We start from the raw sequence: 21,009 nt of genomic DNA on the forward strand, positions 1-21,009 counted from the left end.
GATTGTGGGAAACACAAACACTGCTATGCCTTGAAGACAGCTTCACTTCTTCTGGCTGCTTAGCAGCCCTTTCAGGACCTACCAGGACCAGATGGTATTCACCTAAGAGTTCTGAAGGAACTCAAATGTGAAATTGCAGGACTACTAACTGTAGTCTTCAACCTATCATTTAAATCAGCTTCTGTACCAAATGACTGGAGGATAGCTAATGTGATGCCAATTTTTAAAAAGGGCTCCAGAGTTGACCCCAGCAATTACAGGCCGGTAAGCCTGACTTCAGTACCAGGCAAACTGTTTAAAATTATAGGAAACAAAATTGTCAGACACACAGATGAACATAGTTTGTTGGTGATGAGTCAACATGGTTTTTGTAAAGGGAAATCATGCCTCACCAATCTACTAGAATTCTTTGAGGGGGTCAACAAGCATGTGGATCAGGGAGATCCAGTGGCTCCAGAGCACACCTCCACCCCGATATAACACGATCCAATATAACATGAATTTGGATATAATGTGGTAAAGCAGTGTTCCAGTGGGGGGTGGGGAGGTGGCAAGGCTGCATGCTCCGGCAGATCAAAGCAAGTTTGATTTAATGCGGTTTCACCTAGAACATGGTTAAGATCTTTTGGCTCCCGAGGGCAGCATTTTTTCGGGGTAGAGGTCTACTTAGATTTTCAGAAAGCCTTTGACAAGGTCCCTCACCAAAGGCTGTTAAGTAAAGTAAGCTGTCATGGATAAGAGGGAAGGTCCTCCCATGGATTGGTAACTGGTTACAAGATAAGAAACAAAAGGTAGGAATAAATAGTTTTTGAAATGGAGAGAAGTAAATTGTAGTGTCCCCCAGGGGTCTGTACTGGGACCAGTCCTATTCAATATATTCATAAATGATCTGGAAAAACAAGTAAACAATGAGGTGCCAAAATTTGCTGATGAGACAAAACTACACAAGATAGTTAAGTCCCAGGCAGACTGCAAAGAGCTACGAAAGGATCTCTCAAAACTGGGTGGCTGGGCAACAAAATGGCAGATGAAATTCAATGTTCATAAATGCAAAGTAATGCACATTAGAAAACATAATCCCAACTATACATTTACATTGATGGGGTCTAAATTAGCTGTTACCACTCAAGAAAGATCTTGGAGTCATTGTGCATAGTCCTCTGAAAACATCCATCAATGGGCAGCGGCAGTGAAAAAAGCAAACGCTGGAAATAATTAAGAAAGGGATAGAGAATAACACAGAAAATATCATAGTGTGTCTGTATAAATCCATGGTTTGCCCACATCTTGAATACCGCATGCAGATGTGGTTGCCACATTTCAAAAAAGATGTATTGGACTTGGAAAAGGTTCAGAAAAGGACAACAAAAATTATTAGGGGTATGGAATGGCTGCCATATGAGGAGAGTTTAAGAAGACTGGGACTTTTCAGCTTGAAAAAGAGATGACTAAAGGGGGATATGATAGAGGTCTATAAAATCATGACTAGTATGTAGAAAGTAAATAAGAAAGTGTTATTTAATCCTTCTCATAACTAGGGATCACCAAATGAAATGAATAGGCAGCAAGTTTAAAACAAATAAAAGGAAGTGTTTTTTCACATAACACAGACAACCTGTGGAATTCCTGATGTTGGGAAGGTCAAGACTATAAGAGGGATCAAAAAAGAACTAGATAAATTCATGGAGGAGAGGTCCACCGATGGCTATTAGCCAGGATGGAAAGGGATGGTGTCCCTAACCTTTGTTTGCCAGAAGCTGGGAATAGGCCACAAAGAACTGATCACTTGATGAATAGCTGTTCTGTTCATTCCCTCTGGGGCACCTGGCATTGACCACCGTCAGAACACAGGATACCTGGCTAGATGGACCTTTGGTCAGACCCAGTATGGCCTTTATGTTCTTCCCCTCTCAAGTGAAGCCAGTAACCCTCTGCTGCCCTCCAATGATTTGCTATCACTCAGGATATATCTACACTACATCTGGGAACAAGCGTCCCAGTCCAGGTCCATGACTTGTGTTAGTGGGACTCATGCAAGCACACTAAAAATAGCTGTGTAGACATTGCTTTGACATTGCAGCTTGCGCCAGAGCTCAGTTGTGAAGGCCCAATGATCCAAACTCCAGTCTGAGCCACGTATACACAGCTAATTTTAGCGCATTAGTGCAAGCCCCACCAATACAAGTCTGTGGATCTGTGTTGGGAGACTCACTTCCAAGTGCAGTGTAGACATACATCAAACATTTTACAAAGAGAGGGCAAGATCCTCAGGGTAAGAATCATGGTTATCTTCTTTTCAACAATCCATAACCCATCTAGTAAACTTCAGCGTGCTGTACAAATGGAGAGCAATGCCACTACCTATGGTAGGCCAAGAAGATGGGCAATATATGATCTAATAGAGGAGAAAGAGAGGATAAGATTGGTGTGGGGAAGAGGGAGAATTCAGTGCAAGAAAATACTGCTACTAATTCTTAAGCATCTGCTGGCAACACTGCAGAAGTCCATTTGTAAGTGGTAGGCCTACATATGACTCCTTAACAATCCTGCCACAGAGCACCCATGAGTTGATACTCGCTCCCAGCAATTTAAGACCCCTGCACTAATAAGATCTATGGTGTATGTGAACTGAATGTGCATTTCACTTCACAACAGGTCTAGGCTTACATATGGAATTTTACCCCATTATGCAGTCATGGGCCTGTGACTGAAAGAGTCATCTCGCAGTCTGACAGAGAAGAGAGATTTCCTTTGATTTGTCTTGTCGAAGTATATTCCACACACATTTGCCATATTTAACTTGCCTAGCACCAAGGACAGTTTTGTAGATACAGGGTGTGATTCTGAACCTCTTACTACAGATTTTTCAGGGCTTTTAAAGAAGTTATTCAACAAGCAGGAACACATATTCAACTATAAGAAGACTGGACATGCAGATTCTTTCCTCCCTCCTTCAGATAAGATACAATAGCATACACCGATCACACTCATGGCACGCACTATGAAAAATTATCAGCACACAGTATCAATATTGTAATCACTGTGTCAGCTGTTTATAGTACTTCTCTGCCTGATGTTTCTTGTGCCTATCTCCTACATCTATACATTTGGCAACTCAGATAAACTGTGCACATCATCTGCCATTCTAAAATGTATGGTTCTTTCTGACCTTATAATATACAAATGTGTAAGATGCCAATGTGGAGATTCTTTCTTCATGTTTTCTAGACATTTTAGACTTCATACTCACTTGTATCACCTCTCTCTAATTTAAATGTTAGCTCACTGGCAAGGCTATGACAAAGAAAATTCAGTCCATGTTACCCCTTATTAAGAATTTTCATAATCATAACAATCAGTCCCATTAAAATTATAAATATTGCTTTATTACAATTAATTGTATTAAACTCCTAGAAAGGAATTTATGTTTCAGTTACAGAATTAAATGAAGGAAACTCATTGCTGTCTTTGTAGTTCTCTAAATACAGATAGGAAGAGGCTGTAAGAGTCCAGCTGGTCCAAGTAAAGGCAAGGAAAAGGACGAGTTCCCTTAAGAGATGTAACGCTCAGAAATATAAAAAGTCCTATAATACAATGAAACTAAAAATTCAATGATGTGTCGTAAACTGTAACTGCAAGAGTGGACCATATTATTCAGCAATTTCCTTGAAGTTATGAACTGTGAACAGAACAACAATAGCTTACACAGCAGATCTCAGCTGTTCTTCCTTCCATCCCATCCCTCTCAAAAAAAAAAATAAAAATAAAATGAAGTTATGAAATCAGCATTAAACTGTAAGGACAGGAGGGAAACTTGCCTCCATAAATACTAGAAATTCCCCCATTCCCATATCTATTATATAAAGTAACTAGCTGTTATAAGTCAGTTTCAAGTACAACAGGTGGCTGAGGCAAAAATCAGAATCCGCTCATAAGAACCGATACTGTAATACAGTAATTTGGAAGAGACAAACAAGTACCCAGAGCAGTGATTAGACATGAGTGCTGCTGTACCATAGACTTGATGTGCCAGTAGAAAATTAAGATGTCTCTATTTCCAAAAATTGAGGACATTCATTTCAATCTTGGGTAATCTAATCTTAGTGCAAAATAGATGCTATGACAGCTTTAGCAAAGAGAGGTGATGCAGCTTTATTAAGGCCAAAATCTTGTTCAGTCATCACTGTCACTTCCAGATTCACTCAGCAGCAAGTCATTTCCTAAAATAGAAGATAAAGTCATTGTATTAGTTCCATTAAACTAAGACTATTTTCCCATCAAGAAAAGTTCTTTTTTCACCCATCCAGTATTTTCTATTAGGAATTTAACACCAAAACATTTTATAGGTCTAAACACTCATCTGTTGTCTTAACTACTGGAGTGGGAATCTTAGGGCTACATCACTTATATGTGACCTTCAAAAGCTCTGCATTACTCACACTTAACTCACCAGATCGAATGAGTTTGGCCTTGGCTACACTGGAGAGTTGCAGCGCTGGTAGTGACTTCACAGTGCTGAAACTTACTCCCCGTCCACACTGGCAAGGCACATACAGCGCTGTATCTCCCTGGCTACAGCGCTGGTTGTACTCCACATGGACGAGAGGAATAAAGAGAACAGCGCTGGTGCTGCAGCGCCAGTGTAAACAGCGATTAACCGTACTACGCTGTAACTGACCTCCGGAATTTTCCCATAATGCCTTTAACTAAAGAACTCTCTTTGTTTTGTTGTGAACTCAGGGCTCCAGGAGCTGCTTATCTAAAAAACAAACAGCTACTGTTTGCTCGAGCAGAGGCAGGCAGGGAATGTCCACAGCTAGTGTCTGCTTGAGGAGAGAAACAGTGCAAGGCAGAGGGAGCGGGGGGGAGTCCGTCGGAGCAGCTGCTTATCTAGTCTGAAGGCTATTTGCATTTAAGAGTGAATGAGAGAGGGGGGTCAGAACTTGTAAGGCAGGGAGCTGACACAGTATTGGCTCCAAAAATCCACTCTCTCTCCCCCATGCTCCCTGTCACACTCCACCCCACTCCCCTCTTTTGAAAAGCATGTTGCAGCCACTTGAACACTGGGATAGCTGCCCATAATGCACCACTCCCAACGCCGCTGCAAATGTGGCCACACTCCAGCGCTTTCCCTAAGCAGCTGTACGAAGACAGCTTTAACTCCCAGTGCTGCACACCTGTAAGTGTAGCCAAACCCTTTGTATACGAGAATTAGTGCAAGCAGGCCCCAGCGGACTAGCTAGCTTCCCATCCACCTTCTGATACCTGATCAGCAGGGAAGCTGTTGGGAAATGCAGTTTCATTAAAAAAAAAAAAAAAAAGAAAGGGTAATAGTTATTGTTGCTTGCATGTATCTAAATGCCTCTTGGATCTGTCTGAGAGCAAAGCAGTTTCCAAATCAAGGTGAGAACAAGCTGTTTGACGCACCTTTTCAAAAAAATAATCAGGCTGTGGAGCAAGACAGCAAACAAAAGATCAAAGGAAATATTTATGCATGCTGTCACCAAAAATTAATAGGAGTTATTTTAAAATGAGACATAAGAAAAGTGACTATCTAGTGCTTGCAACAGCTGTCTACATAACAGAAAATAAGTTCTCCCTGCTATTTTATTTTCCAACGTGGCAAGCAGTTTTTCTCCTCCTCCACTCCATCTCCTACATATAGGATAGAGATTAAAGGGATACTGTCAACAGCAAATCTGTATTTTTTAAAAATGAGTGTGATGTATCATCAGCATCAGCCCTTCTATTCCTCTGCCAAACTGGTGATTATGAAACTGCATTTTCCTCTATTAAAAAAAACAAACAAGGAAAGAATCTCTCCCCCCTTATTGCTGGGTGAAATGCCTGAACAGGTAGGAAAGGGACTAATGAAAGCAACTATGCACAAAGTACTGTCGGTTACTGCAATCTTCAGTATTACTTCAGAGGTCATTATAGGGAGATGAGAACAAGGGGTCAGTACAACGGGGGAGAGGGCACGCATGGATGGGTACCTCCCGATTGGTAGGTCAGAGCTTTTCAGATAAGAGTGTCGGAAGTTGATGGGACTCCCCTTAACAAAGCTTTGTGTTGTCACTTCCTTTGTTTTGCACCATGTCCTCTGCAAGCTTTATCTCTGGAAATGGTTACAGCAGGGCCCTTTGCAGCAGAACACAGAACACTCTATCTGTGTCGGACATTAATAGTGAAAAACATTTGCTTGTAGTGCAGGAGGTGAACTAAAAGCACAGATGGGATTGGAAGGTTATAAATATTAGACAAAATTTAAGCTTAACTACTTGGTTATATCATTTGAAATCTTCTGCATTTTATTTTTACATTAAAAAGCAGAGATGGCTAAGAATCTACTCAAAAGTATTATTTCAATGTGAGAATTATCATTAAGGTGGTTACAGTTGTACTTTAAATCATGTAATTCTCCAAAATATTTTCCTTTACCCCTCTACCCATCTAGTTCCCCAGTTGGTGTTCTTGTCTCTTCCCCGCAGTCCACTCCAAAACACAGGTCATAGCCACCCACATGGTCACAGCCTTCAAAAGCAGTTGCCACATATTTCATAAAAACTATATTATTCCTCAAACAAGCCATCTAATGCTCACTAAAGACAACAGTCTCATGAAATCCAAGAGGTTGGAACAAATCTGGAGTTTTATGCTAAGGTATCTGCAATAAGACAAATCCCCACCCCCCACCCCCTTGCAAAAAAAAGTGTTTCGAAAAATAACCCTGAAATGAAACCCACCTCCATTTTGTACCCATGCCTTGCAAAGGCCTTTTCACAGTTGCCTCAAACTTTCCAGAAAGATTCTAGCCTGCATGATCCCAGCATAAGAAGTTTCAGATAGATTGGCTGGTGCACATGTCTAAAACATGGAGAGCTAATTTCACCCAAGACTCTAAGGGTATGTCTATACTACCCGCCAAATCGGCGGGCAGAGATCGATCCAGCGGGGATCGATTTATCATATCTAGTCAAGATGTGATAAATCGACCCCCCGAGCGCTCCCCCATCGACTCCTGTACTCCACCAGCGTGAGAGGTGCAGGCAGAGTCGACAAGGGAGTGTCAGCTGTCGACTCACCGCAGTGAGTAGGTCTAAGTACGTCAACTTCAGCTACGTTATTCACGTCTCTGAAGTTGCATGACTTAGATCGATTCCCTTCCTCCCCCCTCCCATCCCACACCGAGTGTAGACCAGGTCTAAGGAAGCTCCTACATTACTTAGGCTCAACCAATTTAATGAACAGCAGAAGTTAAGTGGGGAAATAATTTCAGGAAAACAGTCAATTTTCACAATGCTGATGGGCTGGTTGACACTATCAAGATGTTACTTAGGTTTCATTACAGAGTGCACCATGTACTGGGATATTAATCAGTGATCCCATATAGTATTTAGCTTTTTCAAAAATAAGTTTTTGGGGAAGTGTTAGATTGTCAGCTTTTTGGAGAAGGGACCATCTTTTTTGTTCTGTGTTTGTATAGCGCCCAGCACAGTGGGGGCTGGTCCATGACTGGGGCTCCTAAGTGCTTCTGCAATTGGAATAAAAAATATCTGGATGAAAACTGCACCATAGGGATGAGCAAACAAGAGATCTCAGGGATAGAAAGTCATTGAGCATCTTCCTTAAAGGAATTTTTCATTTGTTCTCAGTTAGTAATTTCTGTTTAAAAGGAAATTAAACAGAGCAACTGCTGACAGAGTAGCTCTCCACTATTTTTTAAATGCAGTGTTCTCTTACAGATACTTTAGCCCACCCATGTGCAGACCATGTTGTGACACAAGTTGTGGGCCTACATAATCATATTTCAAATGGGGACAAGGCTCATAGCAAGGAAAGGGCAAAGTCTTTGAGGCCAGGCTACCTAAAAAGGTAGGTTCTATACACGTGGCAATATTAAGAGGTACCTATGTTCCAAACATAGACCCCTACATTTTCAGCATTCTGCAAAATTTCAGCTGTATGACTTAATGAGAGTGATCTGACTAACCTCCTATGCCCCACCAAATTCTAATTGCCACTAAATTTAAGGTAACACTGCACATAACAAAATACCCAACTAACCCCTAGGGTCCTGATTCTGCAGACATGCTCATGCTTAAATGTATGCATTTGAGTAGCCCCACTGAAGTCACACCTCAAATGTGACAACCACCACACAGCTTGATCTTAAGATTTGCTGTTTTAAACATCTGTTTATACAAGACACTGTTTGAGATGGAAGAAATTTCTATGCCGGACCCCTGACTCTGAACTCCAACACCTAACAAATCTCCCAAGACTCAGAGTCCACAGGCTATCTGTCTTGCTTCTCTAGCTTTCACTGCTACTTCTCCTCTCCTGCTGTGCTCCTAAATGGATGCCCCAGGAGCTCAACAGGAGAGTAGCTGGAGAGCCATGCTCCCCACAGCAGCCAGTGTGCAGTACCTTTTCATCTCAGATCACCACTCTCTTATGGTGCAGTTCACATTTTAAAGTCATCTGTGGGGAACTGGAGATGGCACAGATCTACAGAGCTGCTTCAAATGTTAAAGTAACAGAGGTAAACTGGATTAGAGCGAAATTCTAAGCAGGTTTATAGCTAAACCAGCACGAAGTTCCAGACCACTCACAAGGGTCCGAGGACCCGCCTCCCTCCCTGCACAGCTCTTAAGGCCCACAGGGTTCCTGGGCTCCTTGCTGTGGTTTTGGTATTTCTGCAAGTTTAAGACATCAGGATGTTTCACTATGACAGTTTTAACTGGTGGCATCAGCCACCTGTACTTGGGCGTAAAACTTTCAATAGGAGCTTTGCAGCTGTGAACTAGCCATTAGTCACTAAGATGGTACATTTTATTCTCAAAAGTGTTTTTTTCTAAATGTGTGTAAAATGGCAAGTTTGAAAGTATTTCCGTGTCTGAGCGAAGGGACTGATGTACATGGAACTTTCTAAAGATATACTGATTGTAATATGAAGCCTATTTGCTTTAGGCCATGGAAGTTAAACCAACAAATTTAGTCCTCTTGCACAATAATCAGACGTTTTCAATCTAATCTTATTCCTGTGACAGAGGTGGTATGTGGAAATAAGGCTTATAACAGAAACCTGATTGTAAGCTTAGCTACATCACCACAATATATAACTACCTTGTTACCAATTTTAATTCCTTATAATAGTGAAACACAAGAGAACGTATACATTGTGTATATTTTCAATATAACCAGAGTAAGCTGTCAAAAAACTTCAGTACATATTATCACTATGTAAATTCAGGCCTATGACCAAGTTTTCCCAAACTTGTGAGCCTGAAGTTAGGCACATAATTAAAAGCGTGGCTTTGTTTTCAAACAGCAGCAGTGGGTGCTCATCAATTCTGAAAAATCAGGCCCGGTTTATTTTGGTGCTAAGTTTGAAGACCATTACATAGCTGGTTACTTGCTGCTGTTCAAACCAGTGATACTCTTCTTTCTAGGCAAGAATATATATTACAAAATCCCAGTTGTACTTTAAATATCTTAAGTTTGTCATCATTTTTTTCAAGCAAAACACTGAATTAGTTTTGGTTGTTGGTATCCTCCCATCCCTTCAACATGGAAAAAGCATGAAACACCCTTCCTTCCCTACCTACATAGGAGGGGATTGGCACCTTGTAGGTTAGAAAAGCCTCCATGAATCACAAGACTTCTGAGTGGGTTAGGACAGTGGCTCTCAACCTTCCAGAGTACTGTACCCCTTTTAGGTCTGATTTGTCTTACGTACCCCCAAGTTTCACCTCATTTAAACTACTTGCTTACAAAATCAGACATAAAAACACAAAAGTATCACAGCACATGATTACTGAAAAATTCCTTACTTTCTCATTTTACCATATAATTATAAAATAAATCAATCTGAATATAAATATTGTACTTACATTTCAGTGTATAGTATACAGAGCAGTAGAAACAGGTCATTGTTTGTTTGTACTGACTTTGCTACTGCTGTAAAACTAGGCAAATATCTAGATGAGTTGATGTACCCCCTGGAAGACCTCTGCGTATCCCCAGAGGTACATGCACCCCTGGCTGAAAACCACTGGATTAGGATAACCCCGTCTTGTAACTGAGTATTATAAAGATAATATTATTCCAGTATCATCTACTCAGGAAATCATACACATATGTTTTGGGAGTACCTAAGCCGTTCAAGCATTTTCAACGCAAATTACTGTTCTATAGTCCCAATGTATGCAATTGTGAGGAAGCCAGTACAGCTTATGACATATTTTAAACTGCATCAGCTTTAATTTAATATCTCTGATGGTCAAGTAACTTTTAGCCCAACTTCTAATTCAGAACTCAGCTGAACAATCAAACCCCAGCATCTCTTCCCACAATTTTAATTACAATAGAGACATAGTTACAGAGTCTCCGGTTTCCTTTTAGATTCCTAAAGCATGAGATTGTTCTTTTCTTAGAGCACTGTCTTCTGTACTTACTTAGTGTATTCATCATATGGCCACCACTCTCTTGAGATTTGTTATGACTGGCATCCATGTCACGGACAGCCTGTTGTGGTATGGCAGACACAGCAGGCTGTGGCTGCAAGTACGGCATTGACATAGGCAGAGAAGGCTTAGCCCCCTCATCTTCTGAATCACTAGAACTATTTTCACTGCTGGATGAGGAGGATGAAGAACTTCTTGATTCGGACGAACTACCAGAGCTACTCATCTGGTCCATGACACTGGCCTCGGCCTTTAGTTCTGAAAATAAGATGCAGAATAATTGAGAAACAAACCAAGAGGAGTCTCAGAGTTAAAGGAGAGGGCAACAAGAGAAGCTCTGCACAAGCAAGTGACTATAGTTAATGACACATTATTATTACAAGTCATAAGTGACTAAACTTAAAGACATTAGATCTAGGAGTGAAGTGTGGGACACAAGCAACCTGATCACCTACTTGTATGCTGTATTTCTCTCCTCCACTTCTTGCTGTCTTACTTTTAGGCCACGTGCTTTTCAGAGCAGAGATGCATTAGGGTTCAGATAAGGCTGCCAGCCAAGGTGGTGCCCCCTACACGTCAGTGGGCAGCACAACCTAACTCACCCTTAATATCTGCCTCTGATTAATAAGTCTCTTTTCAGGCTTTGTTTAACACCTCTGCAGATGTCTTACAGGAGTCAATAACTCAAGTTAGACTCAAGGGACAGATAGTGAAAAAGGAAATTGGTCAGTGGAACATCTGAAGGTGCAGAGGCAGCAGCTGGCAGCAATTCTGGCATTATAAACATGTACATGTTTGTCTAGACATTCATTGTTCTCAATTCCAAATTAAGCATTGTGGGATACCTGCAGCGATTGCCCATATTTTAAAATTATGGAACAGTTTCATTAAATCCTTGTTTATTCTTTTTATAGGTCTGGAAAGAATTTAGAATAGCTAGCAGGAAACCATCCAGACCCCAGCACACAATTTACTGTGGCCAAACAAGTAAATCTTATTGGCAGCACATAGGGACAGGGCTTTGGGATATGTTAGTCTTGGTGATGCAACTCAGAACAGGTTCTAAACAAAACAAACCATGGAGAAAAAGTCTCAGGTTTCTCATGCACTTGAGCACCACTTTGTTTCTTTTGCAGCCTTAGGAACTTTTAATTGCCTTTTTGTGGAGTAAGACACTCTGGTCAAAGTTTGTCTAAATCACAAAGAAAAGACATCTGCATAATTAGATATCTGGGAAAACTGTTTAAAAGAATCCAGAGCACCCTTGAGAGCCAATATCAATTCAGATCAATAAAGCTACCACTTGTTAGTGTTTGTACAGCAAGCGATTAACACCTGCTTTTCTCCCCCCCATCCACTAAAAGGAAATAAAGCGTGTCTCCTACTGAATTAAATTCAAAGGTTCCTACCGAAACAGTCTCCCAAGAACATAGCATTTGGCATTGTTCTCAAGGATGGGATTTATAAAAGTGTTGAGTTGTCTCTTACCGTATAAGGAACCACTTCTGCAGGTCTGATCTGATTTAGAAATGTAGGGTACTATTTGAATCTCTCTGACTAGATGTACATGATAATGAACTCATACAAATTTAGAGTTTTATTAAAAACTAAAAAAAAGAGTTATAAAGCATTTTAACCAAAGATTTGCTGTATGCAAAGGACAAAGAATGAGGAGGGACAGGTGGGGTGAGGAAGAAGTGGAGGACTGGCTGATTTGGCTTCAGAGCCACAATCCTACAATTGAGTCAGTAGCTTAAGATAGCAGCAGTGGGGGGACCCAGTGAGAACTAAAGCAATGCTAATCATGACCTTCATAAAACTAAGAATTGATTTGATTCTCAATCCTATGTGGTTTCAAATACTGTTAGATTACTACTCTTGTCAAGACAGCCATTAAACTTTAGAGAACACTGCCTATGTAACAGCTGTGTGTCTGTGTGCACCTCATTCAAAAAATCCTTGGCTCTCTTTATTTCTAATGTAAGTATTTCAGAAATTTTGCAGACTAAGTGACACAGTTGCAGTTTACCTCTCTCAATATCGTCCATAGGAGAAGATGGAGACATCTTTTCTTTTGGTGAAGAATTTTTAACATTGTTTGGAGTCTTACTGGCATTTCGCATTTGCTGCTGTTGCTGCTCAATACGAGATTGAACCTTACTGCTTCCTTCAGCTCTGTATGACAGGGTGAAGAATTTTAATTGATTCCAGAGAACAATAGTTAAACAAAATAAAACACTCAGTAGTCTAAGCTGTGTGGGAAGCTATTCATTATGGTTTTTCTTAACTGTATCACTACAGTTTTAAATTTCAAAGTACACTATTATAGTCGTTCCCAAACTTTTTAACAAGGTATCCACCAACTGCATTTTGTCTTTTTTTGTGACCCACTATTACATATATGCACCCTCCATCCCAGCACACCACAACCATACCTCTGGCTTGGTGCAGCCCAGTATAGAGGGAAGGCCTCAGAAGAAGGGGGGCTGGAGAGTGACCCCACTCCACACTCACTCTGCAGTGATGGCTCCTGTCCTGTGGGACCAGAACCAGCTGCCTACTCCTGGCGTTGTGATCTGACACATGGGATCACAGCGCTGTTCAAGTTTGGCCCAATGGCCCTTCCCACACCACCAGGCTTCCCCTCCACACCAGGCTGGGAGAAGTGTATATTTGCCTAGGCCAGGGCCCAGTGATAGGTTGCCATATCCAGGGGCTGGATTAATCTATCTAGAACTTTCTTGGGACCCACCATTTGGGAAACATTGCACTACTACAATGGCATATAGTAACATATAGGTGCAGTGATGTACAACATCCATGGATGCCATTCATATTGGCCCTTTGATCCGATCCTCTACTATGCTGTTTCACATTTTCTTCAGTCATTCACTAACACTTCATTAGAATTCTAGTGGAAGTGAGTTATATGTGAACATAGCATCAGAACGTGCATTAATGGGAATTACATACTCAGTAGGAGGAGAATGGGTCCTCAACATTTTGCTAAACCCTTTCACAAGAATTTATGCTATTTTATTTACACAGTTCAAAGTCAGAAAATGGCAGCAAGCAATTTCATTTGTGTGGCAAAAAGCTATTTTCCAAACTTACTATGAGAAAACAGTTATTGTCTCTTTCAAGGATATGAAATGTTTCTGTTCAAAACCCACCCTACCAGCCTAGACTTGAAAGCTATAAAGTCATTTTTTGAGAAAAATAATGACATGCTTTTTCATTCCATCCAACAAGGATACGTTTTTGTAAGGACCACGTTTGAAAAAGTGAAATTTTGCTAAAAGCTAAGAATAATTGGTATGTATCCCAATTTAGACTTTCAGCTATTTCTAAGGGCTTGTCTTGGTGCACACCAGCGAGGGTGTAAATTCCAGTGCACATCTGTGAGTTGTGCACTAAGTGGTCACATGGTCCCTACTACACACTAAAAGTTCTCTACTGTCTGTTGACATAGTCCTCTTTCAAACTGTACTAAATGCATGGGCACTAGGGTCCACATGGCCAGTTAATGCACGACATGTTGGTGTGCAGTAGAATTTACACCCCACCTGCTGTGCACCAAAAGACCATGTAGACCAGCCCTAAACCATTTTCATAATGAGTTAGGGCCATAGCAGTTTCTTTTGTAAACCACCTACCTGGTTTTCTTCACAGTGATGTTACTGCTCAGTTTCTCTAGTCGACATTCTCCAGTGTCATGATTGATAATTAAGATACATTCCTTTAGATAAGGCTTCTTGGAGCCCTTGAAAACTGTTACTGGTGGAGTTGAACCCTATTTAAATTGGAAAAAATATCTAATTAGCATTATTTCAATAGACTTATTTGTATAAACACAAAATGAGTCTTTACAGTAATGAAAAGTTCATTGTAACTGATCATTTCTAGCCTTTTAAAATCTGTTACCAACTAATTCAAGTGAAACTCAGATTAATAGTAATTAGGGGTAAAATCCTGACTCTACTGAAGCCACCAGAAGTTTTGCCACTGACTTCGGTGTGGCCTTGATTTCACCCAGCCAGTGTGAAATAAACCAGTAATCTCAATCCAGTTTTTAAACAGACAGGCGCACACATCACAAAACTACTGCCAAAACTAGAATGCGTGTTGGCAATATCAGAAGAGCAAGATTGGATTACAGGAGATTGAATTCTCCTCCCCAGTGGTGGTGCGTGCGCTCCTGCTCCTTTGGGATTGTGCCATAATGTCAATGCAGCAAAGGGAAGGTTGCACAGCAGCCAGTGTCCGTGCTGTACTTGTTTTATAGACAGAGAATTCTAGGTTTGTCAATTACAGCATATTTCCAGCACAGAGAATTCACTTAATGTTACAGCATGATTACCTGACCTTTGTAATTCTGCATTTTCTGGTGCGATTATTTCTGTCCCAATGCTTTAAAAGCTACATGCATACAGCCTTGAAACAACAGCCAACTGAAAATACCGAAATGTGAAACGCTTCTATATTCAACACATATGGTGATTCAGTAAGAGAAGCTTCTCCTTTTCCCATCCCCTAATGATATTCAGCCCTCACCTCAATGTTCGGCAGCGTTATTGTCACCTGTTCACCTTTGCCAACTTCAAGGTCTCCTTCAGAGGATGTATCAATAGATGCAGGTTTGAAGTCATCTACGAATTAAAAAAACACCCTGATTTTCATGAGTCCCTTAAATATTGACACACATTTTATGAAATCTAAAGGTGGTGAGTTTGGGGGACATTTAAAATCAACAACTTAGTATCTTTGCTAGTGCAGAATCCACCATTCCCTTAGCAGATTTTTGCATAAGCCAAAGAACTCACAGTGAAGGTGGTTTTCCTGATATTCAATCTAAATTTTATCAAGTTTTGGTGCTGAAGCTCTTAAAAAAAAAAAGAAGTAGAAAGATTTTAATTTTGATTAATAAGGAAAGTTTCTCCTGTTCATCTCACGTTCAAAAAAAAAAAAAAAAGTGGCCAAACCAGTTTGCTGATACTTAAAGAAAAACCCCACAAAAAAGCCACAGAATTACTTTTGGGTTGAGACCAACCCTGGAAAATTTCAGCCCCAAAAATGGAAGTTGCATACAGCTGTGACTAAAAACAGGAGAGTAGACTAGAAATACATTTGCAGCCCTAACTATAGCATACTCTTACTGTATTAACAACATCAAAGGCAAAATCATATGCACTAGCAAGGTTGTCGTGGTTATTTTTATTTTTAAGTACATATATTTCTCTCTAAAATGGAATTGTTAAAAGCCACCATCATATGCTTATTTTAATCTCCTTTATTAGCAGTCATTCTTAGAAACCTAACCATGTCTCCATTTGTGCAGACATGGATTTCCCCTCTTTGCATGTTTCAAAGAACTGGAAAATTAGAGATGAACATTAGTTTGTTTCACCAGAGTTGTCAGCCCTGCCAACAAGGTCTGCTAATGATTGTTACCCAGCTAGCATAATTTATTTCCAAGATCCTAAACAAGCTCCAATGGTCTCAAGCTCCTGCTAGCAGCACCTTACAGAGCTAAGCACCACAGTTCTGGTCCTTCTTGTGGTAAGAATGAGATTATGCCAGTCTTCAGTGGGTGCTGCTGTGTAATTAGTATTTTGGCCAATCTTTTCAGAAATGGCTGATTAAATGTCCAGTGTACCTACTTGTAAGAAGTGTAAAAGCTAAGATTACAATAACAAAGGTTAGAGAAAAATATGGCTTTTCTGTTTATTTTGTGCATTTGACAGCACTGTCAGTTTTGCTGATTTCCTTGTGTCTTTCTTCACAGAGTGACACGAAAGAAAAACATTTTGAAACAGAAAAGAGAGATTGTAAAACCACAAAAGTCAGCAGGAAAACTTAAAGGCAAGTGTAGTACTAGAGCCTATTTTTACTACTACTTTTTTAAAATACTGAATAGATTGCAAGTTACAGCAACCCTTTAAATACACTCACAGCTTTTAGGTTCCTCTCACACCCTCCTCCTCAAAGATGTGGTCAATTTTATTAAATATGATTCCACTTGCTCCCAGAGTATACATTATCTATCTCATCTCACTGTATGAGAGCACACAGGATACTCTCCAGAGAACATGAGACACATGGAACCTTGGGGATCATTCTATAAATAATGAGACAGCAGAACAAAAGCTGCAGCCCTAAATTATCAGAACCATAATCCTAACAGCATTTGTTTCCTAGATACCTTCAGAATCTGTGAGCACACACCTCCCAGGATAGTAGTTATTATGTACTCAGGAAGGGCACACTAGCTTTGAGAGCAGTATTGCCTTTAATCTTTGATTGCTGAGAGCCCTGCCGAGGCAAAGGGCAGAGCTTCACCCCAAACTCAGATTTTTGCAGCATTGTGCCAAGACTCTATTGTTTCCCAAAATATACCTTAATGCATGGTACATGAATTGAGTACACATAAAAGGAAGAACTAGATGAAGAACGCAGGCACTGTGTGAACTTTACCCCAAACTTTACCAGCAACATATCTGCTCATTAGTCTAGCTTGGAGTCTCTCATGGGCAATAACTGCAACCTGCTGTGAACTGTATGGTCTTATATTCAAGACACTGGATTTGGATGTGACATACCTAGGTTCAATTCCTAGCTCTGCCACAGACTCCCTCTATAAACTTATGAAAGTCGCTTCATTTTTCTATGCCTCATGGTTCTCTGTTAAATCCCTTTCTCTCCTTCTTTCTGTTGTCTGTTTGGACTGTCAGCTCTGCAGGGTAGGAACTGTTTCTCACCAAATGTCTGTACAGTGTCTATCTCAATGGGGCCCTGATGTTAGTCAGAGGCTCTAGGTGCTACCATAATACAAACAAAGAGTGCAGAAGCTTTGCCACATTTGATTCCTATCCAAAGCCTTCCCACTGTGCCCGCCTCGCACTCCATGCTGCATCATGCCAACTTTTTCAAAAGCAAGTTAAAAAAGATCCAGCATGCTCTCCTTCTGCCCCATCACCATCTTCTTTCTCCCAGTCACCAACAGCAGCCTGCTCCCCTACTCTAACCCAACCCAACAGCCCCACTGACTTCATCTCCTCAACTTCTGATCTACCCTACCATCACTCTCAACTTCATAAAAGGAAAATGCCAGGGTAAGGGAGATTAACCCCCGCTCCTCACATCTGCCTTTCCAGCTACTGCCCCATCTCTCAACCCAAAGAAGGAGCTATCTCCTTCAACTCCATCTGCCAGCATAGATAGCATTTGTACAACATAGATAGATAAGTGAAGAGTTTACAGGGGTGTCGGGAGGGGTTCTGATTTCCACTGAGGTATGACCAGCCAGGCAGTGCCATGTCTGTGGGGAGTTATAAGGGTGCAAAGAGAGGGGTGCGGATTTTCCCTGGAGTATGACCAGCTAGCCAGTGACATACCCATGGGAGGTGGGGGTGGGGAATCACAGGAGTGCTGGGGGATGCTGACTTCCCCTGGGGTGTAACCAGCCAGGTAATTACATGCCCAGGGTAGGGGGATTACAGCAGGGCTGGGGGTGTGACCAGCCAGGTGGTGCCATGCCCCAGGGCGAGAGGGGGTTACAGGGGTGCTGGGGATATGACCAGCCACGCATTGCCATGCCCCAGGGGAAAGCACACAAGGGTGCCAGGGGGATTCAGATCTCCCCTGTCATGTGACCAGCCAGACAGTGCCATGACCCAGGAGAAGTCATAGAGATGCTGGGGGAATTCTTATCTCCCCTAGGATGTGACCAGTCAGGTGGTGCCATGCTCTGGAGGGTGTTACAGGGGTGCTGGGGGTATGACCAGCCAGGTGGTGCCATGCCCTGGGGGGTGGGGTGTCAAAGGGATGGTGGTGTGACCAACCAGGTGGTGCCATGCCCCGGGGGGCTGTTACTGGGGCGTTGGGGCTATGACCAGCCAGGCGGTGCCATGCCCCGGGGGGGGGGTGTTACAGGGGTGCTGGGGGCTATGACCAGCCAGGCAGAGCCATGCCCGGGGGGGGGGGGTGGGGGGGAGTGTTACAGGGGTGCTGGGGGGTATGACCAACCAGTTGGTGCCATGCCCCGGGGGGGGGTGTTACAGGGGTGCTGGGGGGCATGGCACCGCCTGGCTGGTCACGCCCTGGGGGGGGTGTTACAGGGGTGCTGGGGGGGTATGACCAGCCAGGCGGTGCCGTGCCCGAGGGGGGGTGTTACAGGGGTGCTGAGGGGTATGACCAGCCAGGCGGTGCCGTGCCCCGGGGAGGGGGTTACAGGGGTGCTGGGGGGTATGACCAGCCAGGCGGTGCCGTGCCCCGGGGAGGGGGTTACAGGGGTGCTGGGGGGTATGACCAGCCAGGCGGTGCCGTGCCCCGGGGAGGGGGTTACAGGGGTGCTGGGGGGTATGACCAGCCAGGCGGTGCCGTGCCCCGGGGAGGGGGTTACAGGGGTGCTAGGGGGTATGACCAGCCAGGCGGTGCCGTGTCCCGGGGAGGGGGTTACAGGGGTGCTGGGGGGTATGACCAGCCAGGCGGTGCCGTGCCCCGGGGAGGGGGTTACAGGGGTGCTGGGGGGTATGACCAGCCAGGCGGTGCCGTGTCCCGGGGAGGGGGTTACAGGGGTGCTGGGGGGTATGACCAGCCAGGCGGTGCCGTGCCCCGGGGAGGGGGTTACAGGGGTGCTGGGGGGTATGACCAGCCAGGCGGTGCCGTGCCCCGGGGAGGGGGTTACAGGGGTGCTGGGGGGTATGACCAGCCAGGCGGTGCCGTGCCCCGGGGAGGGGGTTACAGGGGTGCTGGGGGGTATGACCAGCCAGGCGGTGCCGTGCCCGAGGGGGGGTGTTACAGGAGTGCTGGGGGGTATGACCAGCCAGGCGGTGCCGTGCCCCGGGGAGGGGGTTACAGGGGTGCTGGGGGGTATGACCAGCCAGGCGGTGCCGTGCCCCGGGGAGGGGGTTACAGGGGTGCTGGGGGGTATGACCAGCCAGGCGGTGCCGTGCCCGAGGGGGGGTGTTACAGGAGTGCTGAGGGGTATGACCAGCCAGGCGGTGCCGTGCCCCGGGGGGGGGGTTACAGGGGTGCTGGGGGGTATGACCAGCCAGGCGGTGCCGTGCCCCGGGGGGGGGGTTACAGGGGTGCTGGGGGGTATGACCAGCCAGGCGGTGCCGTGCCCCGGGGGGGGGGTTACAGGGGTGCTGGGGGGTATGACCAGCCAGGCGGTGCCGTGCCCCGGGGGGGGGGTTACAGGGGTGCTGGGGGGTATGACCAGCCAGGCGGTGCCGTGCCCCGGGGGGGGGGTTACAGGGGTGCTGGGGGGTATGACCAGCCAGGCGGTGCCGTGCCCCGGGGGGGGGGTTACAGGGGTGCTGGGGGGTATGACCAGCCAGGCGGTGCCGTGCCCCGGGGGGGGGGTTACAGGGGTGCTGGGGGGTATGACCAGCCAGGCGGTGCCGTGCCCCGGGGGGGGGGTTACAGGGGTGCTGGGGGGTATGACCAGCCAGGCGGTGCCGTGCCCCGGGGGGGGGGTTACAGGGGTGCTGGGGGGTATGACCAGCCAGGCGGTGCCGTGCCCCGGGGGGGGGGTTACAGGGGTGCTGGGGGGTATGACCAGCCAGGCGGTGCCGTGCCCCGGGGGGGGGGTTACAGGGGTGCTGGGGGGTATGACCAGCCAGGCGGTGCCGTGCCCCGGGGGGGGGTTACAGGGGTGCTGGGGGGTATGACCAGCCAGGCGGTGCCGTGCCCCGGGGGGGGGTTACAGGGGTGCTGGGGGGTATGACCAGCCAGGCGGTGCCGTGCCCCGGGGGGGGGTTACAGGGGTGCTGGGGGGTATGACCAGCCAGGCGGTGCCGTGCCCCGGGGGGGGGGTTACAGGGGTGCTGGGGGGTATGACCAGCCAGGCGGTGCCGTGCCCCGGGGGGGGGGGTTACAGGGGTGCTGGGGGGTATGACCAGCCAGGCGGTGCCATGCCCCGGGGGGGGTTACAGGGGTGCTGGGGGGGTATGACCAGCCAGGCGGTGCCGTGCCCCGGGGGGGGGTTACAGGGGTGCTGGGGGGTATGACCAGCCAGGCGGTGCCGTGCCCCGGGGGGGATCGCAGGGGGGTGTTGCTCTCCCCAGTTACGACCAGTCAGGCTGTGGGGGGGTGTCACGGGCCCCCGGGGGGGGTCACGGGGTGCAGGGGGGGGAGAGAGGCTGACCTCCCCTGGGAAATATGACCAGCCAGGCCCACGGGCGTGGGGGGAAGTGATTCACCCCGAGAGGGTCAAGCACCTAGCGCCCAGACCCGCCCCCACTGGCCCCCCCGACCAGCGCGGAGGAGACCCCCTCGCGGCGCGGCGCCGGCCCGTACCCGCCCCCCCCACTCACAGCGGACGGTGTGGAAGGCGCAGCGCGGCTGCTTCTCGAAACTCTCGCCCAGCTTCAGCACACGCTCCTTGGGATCGAAGAGCTGAGGGGCCGTCCCGTTCATAGCGGCTCCGCGAGCCGCCTCACACCATCGGGACCCCCGCCGCCGCAGAACATCCCCTCACCGCCGGGGGGCGGGGCAACGCCCACCCAGCCTCCTTAGTGGAGGCTGCTTTCCCTGG

At 45.4% G+C, this 21,009-nt stretch overlaps 1 protein-coding gene across 1 annotated transcript; it reads right to left on the reverse strand.

The window, feature by feature from the left end:
* Positions 1-3,364: 3,364 nt before the first annotated feature.
* On the reverse strand, positions 3,365-20,962 carry EAF2 (ELL associated factor 2). Its single transcript, XM_050917172.1, has 6 exons — positions 20,789-20,962; positions 15,024-15,118; positions 14,126-14,262; positions 12,499-12,644; positions 10,461-10,727; positions 3,365-4,220 (listed from the first exon to the last, which is right to left on the reverse strand). The coding sequence occupies exons 1-6, from the start codon at positions 20,889-20,891 to the stop codon at positions 4,174-4,176; spliced, it is 795 nt and encodes a 264-aa protein (XP_050773129.1). The 5' UTR covers positions 20,892-20,962; the 3' UTR covers positions 3,365-4,173.
* Positions 20,963-21,009: the final 47 nt, after the last annotated feature.

The sequence above is a fragment of the Gopherus flavomarginatus genome, chromosome 10 (genome assembly GCF_025201925.1).
Source record: "Gopherus flavomarginatus isolate rGopFla2 chromosome 10, rGopFla2.mat.asm, whole genome shotgun sequence".
NCBI classification, from domain to species: Eukaryota; Metazoa; Chordata; order Testudines; family Testudinidae; genus Gopherus; species Gopherus flavomarginatus.